Below are 18,387 nucleotides of genomic sequence, written 5' to 3' on the forward strand. Positions count from 1 at the left end.
TTGCGCAGCTCGGAAATCCATTTGTGTTCAGGTTACATCAATGTTTTGTATATGTGCCCGTAACAATTAGTGACCGCTTAAACTATGTGCATTTTAACAGTAATTCCACGTAATTCCAGTGTTTGTGAACTCCTCAAGCTGTCTAAACGTCGTTTCATGAGGTTCCAATCGAAAAGAAAAGTACACTTGAATTTTTAAACAACTGAGCTCTGAGTTCATACTATAGCTCTCAAAACAAAAAAGAAAACCCTATCAACACGCAGTATATGCACACACACGCGTCAGTAAATGTGATACGTTTGTTAGGTTTGCCTGTGGTGTACAGTTCATTGTTTCTTACCATAAGTTGCAGAATCGTCCGAACGCTGCTTAAACCGACGCCTCATATATATAACAAGGTACATAACTTCAATGCCTGGGACATAAGCCTTAACTTTACATAACTGGACATAAAAGAAGGAAAAATATTCATATCTCATTCTAACGACGTCCATTCGAAAGCAGACATATTAAGCTTTACATTGATGTGTGGATCGGCAAACAAACATGCTTTCTCTTGGCTACACATAGCCTGAAACCCATAACTTTGTGGGGTTTTTGTTTAGTCGGACAAGTATCCAGTAAAGGTCAAAGGGCCTGCTAGCGACCAATAACAGCGAAGCGTGTTTTATTAAAAGAACAATTCAATTGGTCGGTGATTGAGACTAGACTATTTTTCCGTATTTTATGTCCAGTTATGTGAAGTTAGGGCTTATGTTCCAGGCACTGAAGTTCTGTACCTATATGTTATAGGTATAAACAGCGTTCGGACACCTGTGCCACCTATGTTTCTTACCGTGTCAACGTGTGGTCTTGACGGTCAGGTTATGACTGTATGTCAGAGGTAGGGAAATGTGTTTCATTCAGGCATCCGAACACTAACGGGTTCCTCGAATGATCTGAGAGCTACCAACGTCACAACAAAGTACAGGAGAAAGGTAACGCACCGCATCACATTTTCCACCATTATTCTGTTTTTTGTTTGGCTCTGGCACGACAGAAACATACACGAATGCACAATGCCATTATTTTATACATGAAATACGATACTAAGGAAATAATGCCGATAAAAAATAAGTACACATCCAGCAATAAAAACTGATAAACTGGCATTGTGCTCCCGTGAGAACGTAAATGCTGGCCGCCATATTTGATCACGTGCTCTATCCAGAAAGCGCCTCTCTGCCGAGGAGTGTCGGGTCTGTCCCGGTACATTTGAGACACCCTTTCCATGTTCTTCCGGTATGTTTGGTTGGTTAAAACTTCTTTTACATCCGCCACCAGTTCTGCGGGCGTGAAGTTTTGAACATCCAAGACTTTCCCCACTTCCCACGACTGAATCCTATGAGCATTGAATTTGTGGTCAATCAAAAGAGGTATACAGATGATAGGCACGGCGTGGTACAACGCCTCGTACAGCCCGTTGTTACCACAGTGATATATGACAGCTTTCGTTTTAGAGTGACCCAACACGTCATTCTGAGGCATCCACCTTGTTTTAAGCACCTTACCCACGTGGCCCTCGTCCACTGTCTTCCACACCACAGAGATGTCCAGCAGTTTAAAGGTCGCCATGAACTTGTCAATGATTTCTTTCGGCAATTCAAAAGCCGAGCCAAAGGACACCACAATAACCTCAGAACTTTTCTCAAAGAATGTCGTTAAAGTTTTGGGCAATTGTTTGGGTGGCCCAGCGGAGATACCCCCGACTTGGATAACATTGGGCATCAGAGGAAAAGGGTAGCCGAGAACCGAATCGGTGTTCTCCAAGAAGAGCTCGCTCTGTGAGACCAGGTCCATGACCTGACGCCGACTGACCTCAGGCGCGAACCTGGACACAATGTCCATGGGGGTCAGGTATATACCCATGTAATACGGGGTCAAGGTCACGATCGTGTTGACCACTCTCTCCATGAAGCTCATCTGGTCCGTGAAGTGTGTGAAGGGATGAGGTTTGATGTTAGGTAAGAACGGTCTAACTGAGGGATAGTCTAATATCAGGCTAGATACCACGGCATACGGTATCTTCAGTTTATAAGGTATCAAGAGGTAGCATGCAAATGTATAAAAACCATCAGCGATGGCAAAATCAAACTTCTCTTTTTGCAGCTGCGAAAAGGCTTCTTCGTCCGCCAAAATTGGCCAACAAGTGTTGTTCTGGGCATCGTTCAGTAATTGGAAGGAGTCGATGGCCTCAGTGTGATTGCCCAGCACCATTCGAGCGTACCTGTCCTGGAACTCACGTAGCTTCTCCACTCCCAGGACGTACTTGTACTGAATGACCCTAATGCCCATGCTCTCCGGACAATCGCTGGTGTCAAAGTCAGAGATGATGTAGGCGACGACTTGATGCCCCCTGCTGAGAAGTTCCTGGCCGATCAGGCACACCTCCAGACAGTGACTGTACAGAGGTGCGGGGATGAGAAGAATCTTAGCGCTTATAGCCCGTCCTACCGTGAACACAGCCATAATGGTCACGACCATCCCACTACTCAGGCCCGCACCTCTCATTATATCTTCAACTCTGCGGGGACCTGAAGTGCAAATAAAGGTTATAAAAAAATTTAAATTCGATATGCTTCATTGTATGACTAATAAAATTATTCACATAATGAATATTATTTATAAACTCTCGTGTATGCCATTCTCAACTCAACTGGACTGATCGTTCACAGATGGGTCCAGTCGATGATGTCCATACGACTTTGGATTGCACTGGCATACACGTAACGACTAGAGTGCCACTCCAGTTGGGTAGCGTCGATTACCATGCACAAACGCCTTACATGCACAAGACCCAACAACTGAGTCAATTTAAGTTGGGTCTTCAGCACCCGTGTATGTCGACCTTAAGCACTTGTGTATGCCGAGCTTTAAGCACCCGTTTATGCCGAGCTTTAAGCACCCGTGTATGATAAGCTTTAAGTACCCGTGTAAACAGAGCTTTTAACAGCCGTGTATGCCGAGCTTTGAGCACTCGTGTATGCCGAGCTTTAAGCAACCGTGTATGTCCAGCTTTAAGCACCCGTGTGCGCCGAGCGTTAAGCATCTGTGTATGTCGAGCTTTAAGCAACCCTGTATGTCGTGCTTTAAGCACCCGTGTATGTCGAGCTTTAAGCATCCGGGTATGCCGTAATTTAAGCACTCCTGTACGCAAGGCTTTAACCACCCATGTATGTCGAGCTTTGAGCATCCGTGCATGCTGAGATTTAAGCTACCGTGTATGCCGAGCTTTAAGCATCCATGTATGTCGAGCTTTAAGGCTTTAAGCACTAATGTATGTTGAGCTTTAAGCTCTCGCGTATGCCGAGATTTAAGCTCTCGTGTATGTCGAGCTTTAAGCACCCGTGTATGTCGAGATTTAAGCACCCTTGTATGCCGAACTTTAAGCACCCGTGTATGCTGAGATTTAAGCTCCCAATGTATGACGAGCTTTAAGCACCCGTGTATGCCGAGATTTAAGCACGCGTGTATGACAAGGTTTAAACTCCCGTGTATGATGAGCTTTGAGTGGATAGTGTTCTTCATTGAGGACTAGCTCGTGACGATTTCACATATTTTAAAATCATAATTAATACCGTTTTGCCGACGAGCTCCAATTCGTATAATCAAAATTAAACTGTAACAAGATAAGTCCAACCAGTAACCAACATATACTGTCAGTTGTAAAGCGAATCGGTCATACTGCTTAATGCGATAATAACCAAGAGGAAACGTAGGCTTTCGTTTGATTATTGAATGGACGTGTGCTCTTTGGTCAAAGTCCTAATGATCGCTACGAGCCAGAAATTTAACTGACCCAGCAAGCTCCCTCACTCCCCCGCCCCATCCACCCCGGGCTTTAGTTTCAAATGTTTTATATGTATAAATCACGCCGCTACCATAAAGAGTTGATTCAAGTCAAGAAATAGGACACAAAATAATATGGTAGGAGGTAAAAGAAAAAAAATACAAAACACTTACAATGACTCAATAGACAGGTCTCTTGATGTGCCTACTGCCAGAAACAGGCCTACTTCGTTATAGATTGACTAATTGATTGTTGTTTTTACGCCATGAATTGTTTACTTATACGATGGCGATCAATTTTTGAGAGGGAGAAACCGGTGTGCCCGAAAAAAATAACAACCCGTGGCACGCTACATGTACTAACGAACTTGCCCACATGTGACGTACACAGATCTGAACGCCATATTTGTGGAAAACAAGCTTCAACAAATGAAGGGCTGCAAGAGCATCCCTATACGTCCGCCCGCCGTCGGCCCTTTCTCACATTAAGGCCCATGCGAAAGTTGGAGAATCTACAAATTCCCCGTGAGATCATGGGTAGGGGTAACGCATCTTACTCACTGAATTACATTCCGTTCCCAACTTGATAAGCCATGTTATGGATATACTTACCTCTGAAGCCTGATGTGCTATATCGGCCAAGGGCCAGTTCTATCAGCAGTCAAGACTAAGTCATCAACATTTTTCATGTAGCCAGCCCTTAACACCTGTACCTTCAACACCCGCCTAGAAAAACATCAGTAAATAATGTTATTCTGCTTTGAGAAAAAACAATCTTCCAGGTAGGACAGAAGAGAATTAAATTAGTGAGCGCCTAACTTTTGTCCGAGTTAAGGAGGCCTAGCCAGCTGAAAGGCGCCAACTGACTGGCTGAAATGGAAACCTGTGATGTGCCAGGGAAGGGCTGTACACACGGGGAAGACACCGACTCTGACGTTCACCCAACTGGCTCCACCGCTCTCCTGTAGTTAAACACCGCGATTGGAATTTTCCCCTTTGTCCAACGAATCTCCAGACACGCGCTTTGACCTCAGTGGCTTGTAATCTAAACCTTCATAATCTTCAGTCTAACGTTGTAGCATTCCGCTGTAATCTCTTCCGATTTACAGACACAACTTGCCATTACGTGTACATGTCAACATATGTATACACGGTGTCCGATGAGTTTGACATGTAATAAAACAGAAACACGGCTCCACCTTATTTTACAATTCTTTAACTACCGGTATCGTATAGGAAATAGCAACTGTGAATACATATTGTGGAAAATATAATAGCTAATAATAGCTAATAATAGCTTATCTCTGTTAATTTTGTAATCACAAACTGCAATATTAAACAACTATATATATTAGACATCTGATGAAACTTATTATGTGCGAGTAGGCCTACATATCCATTAATACCGGTATGTCTTTTCGTCAAACGGTAACACACTTCGCGTCGCAACGCGATGAAAAGATGGCTGAGGTATTCCGTTTTTCAGTTATGCTATATAAGAATGTAAGTGGATTTATATTTGACTGGTGCCACAAGATAAGTTTGAGGTGAAACTGAATGCGTGCTCTCGCTTGCTCAGCTTTTTACGGTGCTCATTCGTTGCTACTATATCTGGCCTTTGGGCATGTAGTACAATTCTAGTTTACCAACACTTTGAGGGTTGGTAAGATATTGGCTCTTATATGGTGTTACATTCATCTTGCTGTATGTAATTGCCTGAATGTATACCGGTTGCTTGATTCCGAAACCATCTGGAATATATAGCTCGCAACATGCAGTATTTAACCCGCCGTGCAATTTCTACGTACAGTCCATCGTTCTCATTGACAATATCGACGGCGTTCATTTCACAGTTGCGTGTGTAGGCCTATGTCTAATACAGAACGTTTGGTCAATCTGCTCTGATGAACATGTGATTCACGTGAAGAAGGAACGAAAAAGTGTACCTTCACATGGCCTATCATGTAGGCGTGGTAGTACACATGTTCTGGTGTACTAAAAACCTAGACCAATCGTATTCATCCTCTGAAGCGATGACGCAGTAAAAGAGCTGCGGTATTTAGTGTACCTCATACAGCCGAATATATGGCATGATAGATTATCCATTATGAACCCTCATACCTTATATAGCTCTATGCAGGGTCGGGAGAAGCAAAATGGAAGGCCAGTTGAATTCCACTTGGTGCCACTCTGGGGCCACATCCAGCATGCCGAATGGACAACGCGGCGACAGAAAAGTTAACTATAGTTGAAGATTTTGTTTTTCAAATCAGTATAACCCTGATGCTCTGCCGTTAACTAACAACAAGAAGATGTTATAAACTGGGAACTGAGCATAAATGTGCTACTGAGTTATAACCTTGTCTAAATCTTATCGCTTACCCGCCACAACTCAGCAAACCTCGGGTTTCTCCGGCAAACTCCGCAGGATTAGCAGACTTGTCCAGGTTCAACAACAGCAGCCGGATGTTAGAATCTCCAGCAGCCGTTCTCCAAGCCAGTGGCACGAATTGATGATCGCCGTCCAAAATCTCGGTCAACAATTTAAACTCGGTCTCTGCTTTCTCACCGACTGCCCACGTTGGGAGGGTGTTCAGCTTACTGGCTTATTTTGCACCATCAGGGGTTTTAGCCCGTACACGGGCCCTGTAGCCTAGCTACATAACATGGGATTTGCCCCGTCTCTATACCCTAATTTTGCAGGTCATTAGGCCATCAGGCCGTCCCGCACGGGTAAGGCTTTCTGTCTGTCGCCTGATGGCGTTCACATCGTCACAAAATTTACCAGAGAGTTCTACCTTTTTGCCCACAGACTCAGTGTGACATAGTACTGCAGTTTCCCGGTCTGTGAAGAAGGAGTGGTCATCATGTTACATGGCTGGCGCGAGAAGAGAACCCTGTTGCCTGCCTGGCCGACCCTGCAAAATACCGATTTGGCCTGGGCCTTTATGTCCCGTGGATAGTGAACAACAGCTGTTTGTGTGTATGGTGTGTGAGGACAAACCAACATGAAGATTGTCTGCGAGCGGGACTATATGCTGCTTATAGTCTATGTGGACTATACCGGAGTTCCCAGTTCCTATGACTTTCCGCTCTAACGTAACCACACATCGTCGTGACGTCCCTTTTTTGATGCGACGTAGTTGGGGTAATCAGTGCATTTGAACATGGGTGGGTATACGCAGTAATGTAAATGCAAAACATGACTTTTTATTACCTGACTTACCTTTCAATCCACTTTAAAAAAACAAAAAACAAAGGACAAAAACATTTTAATATTGCCCACGTTAAAATGCACCGATTTCCCTCACCGATTTGTAAAACGATGACATCACGGCATAAAGGGACATCACTGCGATGTTGTAAGGTCACACGTCAAAGCTTTTTATTACAAGTGGGTCAACAACAGATATTAGAACCCTACACGTGTGCATTAATTCGTTGATGGAAAAGTTTCTATTCCCTTTCAGTGTCTTCACTATGGTGTAAAATTCAAAACTCTCGCAAAATGTGTTGTATGTATGTCATTTGACGCCGAGGGGTCATTAGGTGTGTGTAGGTACTGTGTCTTCTTGTGGCAGGGGCGAGTCCATGCCGCCAAAGTACTAAATTATCATGCCGAATTACCAGACATGACACCCAACTCAGTCACAATATACTGCCTCAGTCCTGTTTCCTTGCTCTAGCCTCTCAATAATGATCGCCAAGCGAGTCAACAACAAGTACCATCTTGTTGACCCGATCATCTTGTTTGATCCGATCGGGGTTTGATCCCGGGTCTCCCGACTTTGAGAAGGACGCTCTAACCATTAACCATGGGAATAGATATACCATACAATGATGTGACCCTGATTAACTATAGAACTTGGTTGGGTTATACCACTGTCTACAGACAGGCGCTCTTATTTCAGTTGAATTTGTTTTTTAAATACTGCCTCTTCATAAACGGTTCATCGGCAAAGTATATAGGTTAATCAAGTTTTTAGAGAAAATATTGTATTTCACACCAGATAACATATAATCGGAGGAAAAAACATTTCCACTGCAGGGGTGTGGAAATGACTGGAACACAGACGATTTCTGGTGACGAGATCTCCGCATGTATATTTATTCACTGATTAAAACCCGATAGGAACATAAACAGAGAATGTGACATAAGTAATGATACACAACGATCTGTTCAGATTGCATAATTTCAAACATATGCAATAAACAAATCATGTTGATTAAAGAATACTGCTTATTCATATATCCTGCTTAGCTCCGAGCAATGGCTGTTAATAGATTCATCTCAGAACTGCAAAGCGGTCTGTATACACTACAGTTGTTTGCGTTGATTTCTTATCTACTCTACGCTCTGTCGAAAGATCACAATTTTTCTGATACGAGTGAAAAGTGACATAATCCGTGTAAGACAATGAAGTCTCCCTACGAGCAAAACACCTTGTCAGACGAATAGAAATTTTCATTGGTCGAAGTAGATGTTAATGGTTGTAATGTTCACATAACTTACACAAAGTCAGCATTCCGACTTTGTCTCGCATGTGCAACGAAATAAAAACCACTTTAACAATAGGCGTCACGATAGCCCACAAATGAACCACAGAAGTACATTGTATTCATATTTAAAACACAATATGTATCAATGAATGGTAAAGTCTGATCCGTTTTCACCTTTCCGCTTCATGCCATCCCAGGAAGTTTACAGCAGCTTCTGAATTACGTTAATTAAGCATGTGTATCAGATTTGAGAGCTCTTTCAGCAGAGGTAGCAGAGGGAATGCTACTGGCATGAAGAGAGAATGTGTTTCAGCTCATGATAATGAAACAGTTGTTGGTATGTGAAGACAGCTACACGGCTGTATAACTTCTCCCTGCATGGTGGACACCAGACTAAATGACATGTAGGCCTATAGCGACTACATGTCGCTACACTACTTCAACTGACAGTGATTTAACGGCGTACTTCGTACAAACGCTAAGCACAGTTCTGCAGTAAAACAAGCGGTATTTGGGTTGAGACTATAGTTGAACCCAACCATAACTCTTTCGGATATGAAAGAACTTGGGATGGGATCAGTGCATGGCTTAAGCACGCCTAGGTCACTTTGGTGAGCCACAATTCTAAAAAGTAAAAAGTGAACATCCATCCTAACCATCAGAGTGCATTTATACATATAATATAACATGAACTTATTTTCAATACTTGCCGTCACCAACATTCATCTTCATAGGAATAATGATTGCCCTGCTAGCTTAACCCATGGCTCCTGTTAGGTACAGAGAGTCCAGCTAGCTTGAGCTACACTAACTACATGTAAACTTTGTCACTGGTAAAACTGACGTAACGTGACTTTTGTTACATGCTACGACAAAACTGTCGCTTGTAGGGATATGGTTTCATCGGCCAAATATAAAGGACAGTAACTGCTCCAATTTTCAGCTTCACAGCAACAACAACAACAACAAAACCATAACCCCCCCCCCCCCCCCCCCCCACATCTGCGAGTTTTAATTGCAATTTACAGGAATCCTATACATTGCATGAAAATATAAAACCAGATACTTCTTCAGCAGGCAAAACAACATTTCTAACTGATATCTTGTTTTTGGTTTTGTTTTGTTTTTTTTTTTGCTTGTTTTTTTTTTCAATATTTAAAAATATTTTAAAACATGCATATCATATACATTTTCAAGGAAATCCAATAATCGGTTCTGGGGAAGAAAAATTGCCTAAATCCATACTTCTCAAATAGTTGTTGAGTGCATAAACTTTTATATCCCAGCAGGTAGTCCAAGCGATTTGAGCTGTGTCAAAAGCTAACAGCTGTGTTACACTGTTTTCTCGTCAAAGAGCTAAAACGATCTTTAAGAGAAGAAAAAAATCATCTTAGCAAAAAAAAAAAAAAATTGGCTTCCAGCTTTCGGTGCGATTTCAATAGGAGACCAGTACTTTAACCTGCACGACCCGTAATAATCGAAACTATTTCAATATGTTTCCCCCAGGTTAACCTATATGGACCATTTATAGTAATTAATTAATAGTACGACAACAATAGTCTTTCAAGCCTTTTTGGTTTGGAAGCCTAATAAACCGTTTAGAAACAATATGATTTCCAACCTCTCACCTTGAAAGCCTAATAATGTTGCTGTCAGGCTGACAGCGATGGCATGGGATCAGCAAGTATATCATGCGGCGGTAAACTATGGAACTGTTACCAGACATAAAACGTAACAAAAACTGAGAAGAAAAACAGGCGGCTAATGCGTCATAAGCTGGATTCGAACTCTGACATGGTTGACTGGCGTGATGAGCAATGCAAATATAAATATAACGCCGACTATATAGTATATCATATATTTGATAAAAGCCCAGAAGGAGGACGCAACAGCCAGTTAAAACCTACACAGACGTTTTCCTTTCACTTTTGTCTCTCATAATTACATAATAAAAGTCTAGTTTTCATTATTAAAAAATGAATAAAATTATGTGTAAAATGATTTTGTGTATAAAAGAATGTTTTCTTAAAAAAAAAATGATGGACAAACCTTTATAAACTGCTTGGTATTACTCCGTATAACAAGTATGTACATGTAGAAAACAGAATGAATTCAAATGAGATTGCATGGCACAAATAAGCAACCGTAGTTAACTAATTAAAGACATGTATTTACTTCATTGGTGTTTAAATAAAGCCGTATAGCTTCGAATCATTCACTCTATATGTATAACAATGGCCAGGTTTGTGGATGATGACAATTGGATACCCGGGAGTAAACCACAGCCAAACCAGCAAGAGCGTGACACACGCGAATTCATAATCGTTGACATGGCCAAAGTTGGCTCATTTAGCCAGCCAGGGTCGTGCACCGACGGAGAACGACTGACTAGTAGTTTGCTTCGTTGCTTACGGCTTCAGTTTAACTAAATGGCATCCAATCCTTTTCTCTCCGCTATACATACTAAATCGGACACTATAACGCGGCGCGCGTGGTTAATATTTTGCAATAGAGCCGATTAAGGGACTCAACTGACATTGACCTGGCTCTTTAGTTTTGTTTAGTCAGTGTTTGAACTGAACTTGGCAATGCCTTCCACGAACGTGTATGTATCCATATACTTATAGCCGGGCAAAAATAACTGACTGAAGTGGATACAGTGGTTTCAGTCAGAAGGTGTCAATAGAATAGCAGATGATTTTATTACGTTGTTCACTTCAATGTATAGGCCTCTAGACCTACATGTCATACAACTGCCAGGCCCACGATATGACACTTAGAGTCGATGGTATTTCCTGCATGGGCCGCAGCTAACCTGACCGATGAAATCTCACGTTCGATCGGCTGCTACTTTAAGTCAGGATGTTTGCCATAACCACTTGGAAAAGTCCGTTCCAACCGTAAATTTTAACATTTATAGAGTACGTACAGCATTAAGCTTAAAGTAAAAGACCTAATCCCGACACTAAATATTGGAATCATTCTCTTTACCATGAGTAAAAGATTACCGAAATAAAGTTCCCAAAAATCCCTTCCTTCTCGTGAACATCAGGAAAAAGGGTGATTTGACGTCAGCGTTCCAAGACATCGTCAGTATGGCTCATAAAGTCCACCATAGTATTCAAATATTTGAATGCCTTTCAACACTCTTTATAAAATTAAAAAAAATAATTGGAAGTATTTTTACGCATAGATCCCAGCTGTGTGTATGATGAATCTTATTTCATATTGTTGCTTTCTTTTATTATAAGCACCATTCACAGGCATCCAACTGAAAAATAATATAGGCCTACTATATTACAAGAGGGAAATATTCTATGAATGAGCAAAGCCATAATATTTAATATACCAGTAGATAAACACTTGGTAAATGAGACATCTCAGGAAGGAAGGTATAAGAACTAATCTTCGTGGCGATTAAATCAGTGTAATGTACTGAAACTGACAAGTTTGAACGCAAATTTCGAAGTGCAGCCCAACCAGCTTCACGTGCTCGTCAATCGTTCTGTAAGCAAGCCAACGAACGATAACTCTCATACAATAGTGAATTAAGGCAGATATGCTGTGTTTATCTACCATCGACCACAACTTCTCATGAACCGCTTGAAATGCATTGCTAATCTAAGGATGCTTTTCCCACAATGTTAACTTGAAGTGATTAATTGATTGAGGATTCTTACGCAGACAAATATGGGGCCTACATCAGGCAACACATAACGAACATTGGCGTATACCTTTAACTAATATACCATAAAAAAACAACAAAATAAATCAACAATTTTTCAGCGGTACTGGCAATGTTTTATCATGAAAAGGCAAATCAATGTTTTTTTATCAGTTTGCCGTTACATTACAAACGTCACATTAGTGACCATAACAACATCAATTCCAAAAAGATATATCGAGATTCACACTTCAGCACTGATAAGCCTATTGTTCACTTATGCCTCTTTGAATGCAGGAGGTCATGTTTTGTAAGTGACGATCTGTTGCAGGATGGTAGGCTTACATCATTGTACAATATCTCCATGTTGGGTATTTGAACAGTTGCAATCAAAGTGCAACTGAGATACATCCATAATATTTTGATTATCGATGGCTTATATTAAAACTAGCATAGTAGGCCTACATTATTTACATACTAATTTAATTCATTTGCCTCATTCATTGTAATTCTTTCCATCCTTGTTGAAAACTGTTTACTGCTTATCTTTGCCTGAATTTGTGCTAATTTTTTACCCTGTGTACTTTCTTAGATCTTGTACTTTGTGTTGCAAGTTGTTTTGAAAATTGGTCTTACAATCATCGACCAAAATGTCTATTTTGGTCAATGTCTGGTATACACCCCTTTGATTTGGCACTTACATCCCAAGACTATTAGGCTGGAACAGCTATTGCTTATTTCCTTCAATGTATGCATACATTGCTTATTTCCTTCCTATGTGTAGAGGAGAAAGCCTAGAAGGTGATCATTAAAGCATTTTCTCTTACAGAAACAAACAATAAAATAAACAACACAAAACATTGTAAAGAATTCTGTACATGTATTTAAGAGACAACACAACAAAGCGTAGATTCTTAACAAGTATATAACAGTTCATACAGATTCTGACACACAGCTCAAATACATTTCTATATATATATATATATATATATATATATATATATATATATATTCATATTATATATCTGTGACACACTACCAATGATAGCCATAACTGGATCATAACAGCTTCTTGTAACAAACATTATTTGTGGGTTCCAGTACACACAGAAACAATGTACATTCAGTTTGCTAATAAATGGTAGTCTAAAAATTGTGCGAATGATTAACAGCTTCCCATAGTATTTATATGGTTTAACAGTTCCATAACAATGCAGGTAATTTTTAACAAATTTCAAATGGAGCAAAAATATAATAGATGTGTATATTTGATGCTGGCATACTACATTGTGAATATCATGCAATTCCTGTTCACACTGAACAACAAGTCTGCAAAGAACAATAATGTAGCACATACATTTCAGTGGATTTACCTTTGAGATCCATTCAAAGTAAAGATTTGATGAAAACCATAGCTAAGAATTTTGTCATCTTACACAAACAGGAAATGATTTAAGTAACAATGAATGTAATGAACAAAGGGTTATATTCTAATGTAGAATGAATTCCAAATTGTGACTAATAGAAGTGATTGATAATGCTTTAGGTAGGCAACATGTACAGATAAATATGTAGCAAGATCACTGACAATAGGCTTTTATGTGGAAGCTCGTCTTCAATAACAGTTGGTTAGATTCTGCTCATAGTTCAACATATTAACAGGTAGAAAAATAGGAGTATGATCACCTTTATCAATGACTACAAAAATCTGATCTATCTACATTTTTGAACAGAAACAATGGCTGACTATACATATCACACTCGCAGGATTCAGCAATCCCACAAGCTGAGATAGACCACAGTCACTTAACACAATGGACCTTTCTACCCCCATGAGCTATGGGGCCACAGATACACATGGGTTCACATCAAAAGGTATTGCCAAGAAGGCAACTACATGCAATAACATACCGGGATGATCACAATGAGCACTACCAGTTCATAATAATTTGAAAGGGACAGCTTGTGTCCATTTAATGAAAGATATCATATTCAATGCTTTAAGACTAAACAGGCTGCTTTATGAAACAAGTATGTCTTTTGTAATTCTTGTACAAAGCAATTCTGGGTTTAATATAACAAACAAAATTGCTTACCAAAAATGTAAACATTAGTTATCAGAAAGTTAAGTACTTCTGAGGTGAGGACGGTAATTCCATTTAAAAATTCTGTTCACATAAAGAACACACAAGTACATTTCTTAGGAAATGGAATGGATAATTGAGTGCACCCAGTGTGTAACTTGAACAACCGTGCCCTGCACACCTTGTACCCCATGCCACATTCTAATCTGTTTCACTTAAACACAAATTGTTAACAATGATTCAAATATACACTGTATATGGATGAGGGCAACACATAAACCCCTATTTTGTAGTCCTGTATATCAAAGTATATCAATGTATGCACAGAATAGCTTTAAATAGCTTTGAACAAGTGACTTCAGAACACAACAACAGATCTAATGTTCACTTAATACATGTAACAATGCACCTAAGTAGGAGGTTTTACAGAAAGAAGATATTTCTTGCTGTGAACAGATACAAGCTCTATTATTTTGACTCATCAATCTTTAGCCAGTAAAATTACTACTCGTAATATTTTGAAACGATTTGGGAACAATTGCTAAGTTGAAGGAGAAAGAGTCCTCATACCGCCTGACACACATTTGTTTGCCTTGGCAACTTTGACCTTGTTCTTCCAGGATTTAAGAGTGCACTGAACATATTAGCAGACCTGTGACTTGTTGTGTACTATTGTACATTTACCAGGTGTCTGGTGTAATTGCTGTTATATTAGAACAGCATTTCAATGATTTTTTACTGCCCACTGTCTTCAGGCACAAATGTGCTACCACAGGTATGACATAGATGAGCCTGCTCTTACACAGGATTTCACAATAAAACCACAGTAGCCAACTCAACTGAGGCACTAGGAATCTCAGTAACGCCGAGGAAGAATCAAACTATGGTTAATGTGAGCTGCTTGACAGGATGCAGGAGTGAGGACAGGATCTGTGTGAACAGGTAACTGAACTTTGGGATGCATATCCATATATGAATATATGAACACATATGAATTCCAAAGACTGAAGTGATGGTAAGTCACTTTTCATCATGGATAATGAATATTGTCAATCAGACTGGTGCCTTGTGATAGGCTTAACAAGATACCTGTATAGATTACACCTACACCCAACTGATCACTGAAAGCACAGGATTTCTTCTACAGATTCAAAATATAACCAGTACATTTGCTTTTATTTACAAACTAATTAAAAAAAGAAGCAAACAAAAAAAGAAAAAAACACTGCTTGAAAATCAAACAATTGACAAATGGTAAAAAGTATTTCACCAGACTTTAAATGTATAAACAAATGATGCTACCTGTACTGACGAATGCCTGTTCAATGAGCTTAACACCTAAAATTTAAAAGCTAGAACTTCACATTTAATAACACAGTAATCATAAGGTATGCAAGAGGAGATGATGTTTATACAGTGACATTTCAACAGAAAGACCTAAGCTTTTATAACTGTGACTGGTTGGAACTTGATTCAACTCAATTTTTAGGATTGAGTTATTCTTTTACATACACAAGGATCTGTGAATTATAATTTCTGTGACATGCATATGCAGGTAGCTTCATAGATCTGACAAGTCACTCTTGAAAAAGAGTAATGCTGCAGAATAAATTAGGCCAGCAGCTGGAGTAATAATGGTAGCAAGTACACTATTTACATACACTGAGAGTGAAATAGATGTAAATAGCATGGTTCCTCAGGTTGAATTTTAAAATACTGTTACATACCTGTGCAATGACTGTTGTATATTGTGAATGAGCTATATTTACAGGTATATATGAATGAAAATGGAAAATGAGGATGAAAGATGGATGCTGATGGGCTATGCAAATCTCTCCTCAATCGCTGCCTCACTTGAATACAAATGTACCAGAACATTCATTGTCATTAAAACCAAATCCCATGTGATCTGCACTTAGAGCAATGTGACACTCATCTCTGGTTAAGCAAGAATGGCTGTTCTCTGGTGAGTAGAACTACTGAAAGTTATAAAGCTTTACAGCTGCAGTCTGAGCAGATTTTTATTTGAAAGCCAAAAAGAATGATGTTAGTTCATTGGTTGGTGGTAATATCAGTGTCCTATGTGATGCAAATCATAGCAGGTTTCCAGAAATTACCTGAATTAGCTTGTAAACAGTTGGCATGTTCAATCATTGTTTGTACAGAGCTTTACATGTAAGAGCTGACCTCAAACAGATTGCAGAGGAGCAAATATAGAAACAGTTCAATCAATCCCAACAAAATCTGCCTGTTCAAACCTATGTGGTCATGATTAGACATGCAGTATAGCATCTAAAAAGCAAATCAATTCGTATGACATGGAGACGATTAGAACAATTCTCACAATTTTATCAATGCCCTATAAGTTTTACATGCAAATGAGTCAATGAGGCTGAGTAAAGACTGTTCATACTTCACCATTTAAAGAGTTCGATTTTGAAAGAATTTGACATTTCCTCTATAGACCAAACAAAAACATCCAGACCTGTGTACTGCTGCTTGCGATGAAATGTGAGTATCTGAAGTTATCTCCCCTGGTGAGCTCATGTGCCAGAAAACAATTTTAAAAGATAATCAAGGCAAAACAGATGTACTTCACAAATATGTGTATATATCTGAAGCTTTGAGAGACTAGGCAGCACTGTCAAGAGGAAAACAACAACCTCTAAAACTGCAATGAAGTGTGATGTGTAGGCCTACTGTTTGTTGTACAATGCGTTATGAAAAATAACTTCATCACTAAATCAAATTTTAGAAATTATTTTCCTATACAAGCACACTATGACACATACATTAAATTCAGTGTCTATAATTAAAATATGGTTTAAACCGACAATTGTCACATTAACCTTAAAACACTTGTACCAGTCTGAGCAAGCAAAAACAATGCCTGTGAAATAAAACCAGAGGTTGAATTCTCCAAGCACTTAATCAAATGATGAGGACTGAGCATACAATGCTAATACATGTACAAGGGGGAGGACAAAAGACAGTGCAATCTGAACTATTTACATAATAAAGGAATTCTAAAAAATCTCCATACCATTTAGTTTTGAGACCACTTTATGGAGCGCTGGTCTGGTTTAGTATCAGAGCACTAATAAAATAAATACACATGAAGCTGTGTGTCAGCGGAGTAGAGACAGGTGTACACTCCAGTCATCCCAGCTACAGCAGAGTCATCAACTTCATCACATCTGCACCCAAGTCGATAACTATATCACATCCTCAACACCTGTCCAGTCCTCAATTTCATCACATCCTCCCATGAATCTTCTCAACTCCTGTCTAGTCATCAACTTCACCACATCCTAACATCAGCTGTGCAGAGACAGGGGTACACCCCAGTTCAGTCCTCAACTTCTTCGCATCCTCCCATCTGTGAGTTACACTATGAAGATATCTTTATGTAAAAATATACAGGTAGTGATTGTAGTCTGAAGTGGCCTAATGGGAAGAGCTGTTATCATACTTGTGTTGTCTCGCAGCCCTCCCACTCATCGTCAGACTCTGTCTCTGACAAGTCATCCTCCAAATCACACACTCCCTCGTTATCACTGGAGCCCTGAGAGTTGATGGGCAGACCTTCAATGCTGCCCTCCAGTGAACCCGTATCACAGCGCCCACTTGGGCCCACAAACGTCAATGGACGCTCTGAGGTCCGTAAGTTCCCTGAATCACTGCTCACAGTCAATGCGTTAAGCGAACCTTCTATGCTCCGGTTACTATTGGACCGCGTCACTTCAAGCCGCGACTTCTGACCAGAGACAAACAGTTTTTGATGTGACGTGAAATCCTCCATGCTTCTACTCCGTTCTTTTGGTGGGTCAGTTGGACTAAAGTATAACTTCACCTGCAAAACAATAAGATGCATGTATACAAATACACGTTCTTAAAGGCCCAAAAGAGAAGTTTTGAGAAGAATAACAGCTGTGCTGAAATCTTGTTTTAAGAACATTAACGCTTGATTGCTGTTTCATAAGAAATTGTTTTAAGTTGTGTATTTTCTGCAGCGTCAAATCTAGGAAAATTATTTATATAAGTTTTACACCTTTTTAAAGAATATGTATATTTCACTTATATGATGCAGGTCAATGTCATGGGATCGAGAATTAGGTGGCTGCTGGTAAGAGAGCCCATTAGGTGACTGCTGGTAAGAGAGCCCATTAGGTGGCTGCTGGTAAGAGAGCCCATTAGGTGACTGCTGGTAAGAGAGCCCATTAGGTGATTGCTGGTAAGAGAGCCCATTAGGTGACTGCTGGTAAGAGAGCCCATTAGGTGACTGCTGGTAAGACAGCCCATTGGGTGACT

The 18,387-nt window shown here is 40.0% G+C and overlaps 2 protein-coding genes across 2 annotated transcripts in view; both read right to left on the minus strand.

Annotated features, from left to right (window-relative positions):
* Positions 1-326: 326 nt before the first annotated feature.
* On the minus strand, positions 327-2,508 carry LOC135470548 (2-hydroxyacylsphingosine 1-beta-galactosyltransferase-like). Its single transcript, XM_064749597.1, has 2 exons — positions 1,198-2,508; positions 327-443 (listed from the first exon to the last, which is right to left on the minus strand). Exons 1-2 carry the CDS (start codon positions 2,506-2,508, stop codon positions 327-329), a joined length of 1,428 nt encoding a protein of 475 aa, XP_064605667.1.
* A 12,557-nt stretch (positions 2,509-15,065) lies between these two features.
* Positions 15,066-18,387, minus strand: part of LOC135466841 (phosphatidylinositol 3,4,5-trisphosphate 3-phosphatase and dual-specificity protein phosphatase PTEN-like) — a 33,450-nt gene continuing 30,128 nt past the window's right edge. The window contains exon 9 of the mRNA XM_064744577.1: positions 15,066-17,929. Coding sequence (XP_064600647.1) covers positions 17,543-17,929 — 387 coding nt within the window. The 3' untranslated portion in view covers positions 15,066-17,542. The remainder of the gene's footprint in view (positions 17,930-18,387) is intronic.

The sequence above is a fragment of the Liolophura sinensis genome, chromosome 1 (genome assembly GCF_032854445.1).
Source record: "Liolophura sinensis isolate JHLJ2023 chromosome 1, CUHK_Ljap_v2, whole genome shotgun sequence".
Lineage (NCBI taxonomy): Eukaryota > Metazoa > Mollusca > Polyplacophora > Chitonida > Chitonidae > Liolophura > Liolophura sinensis.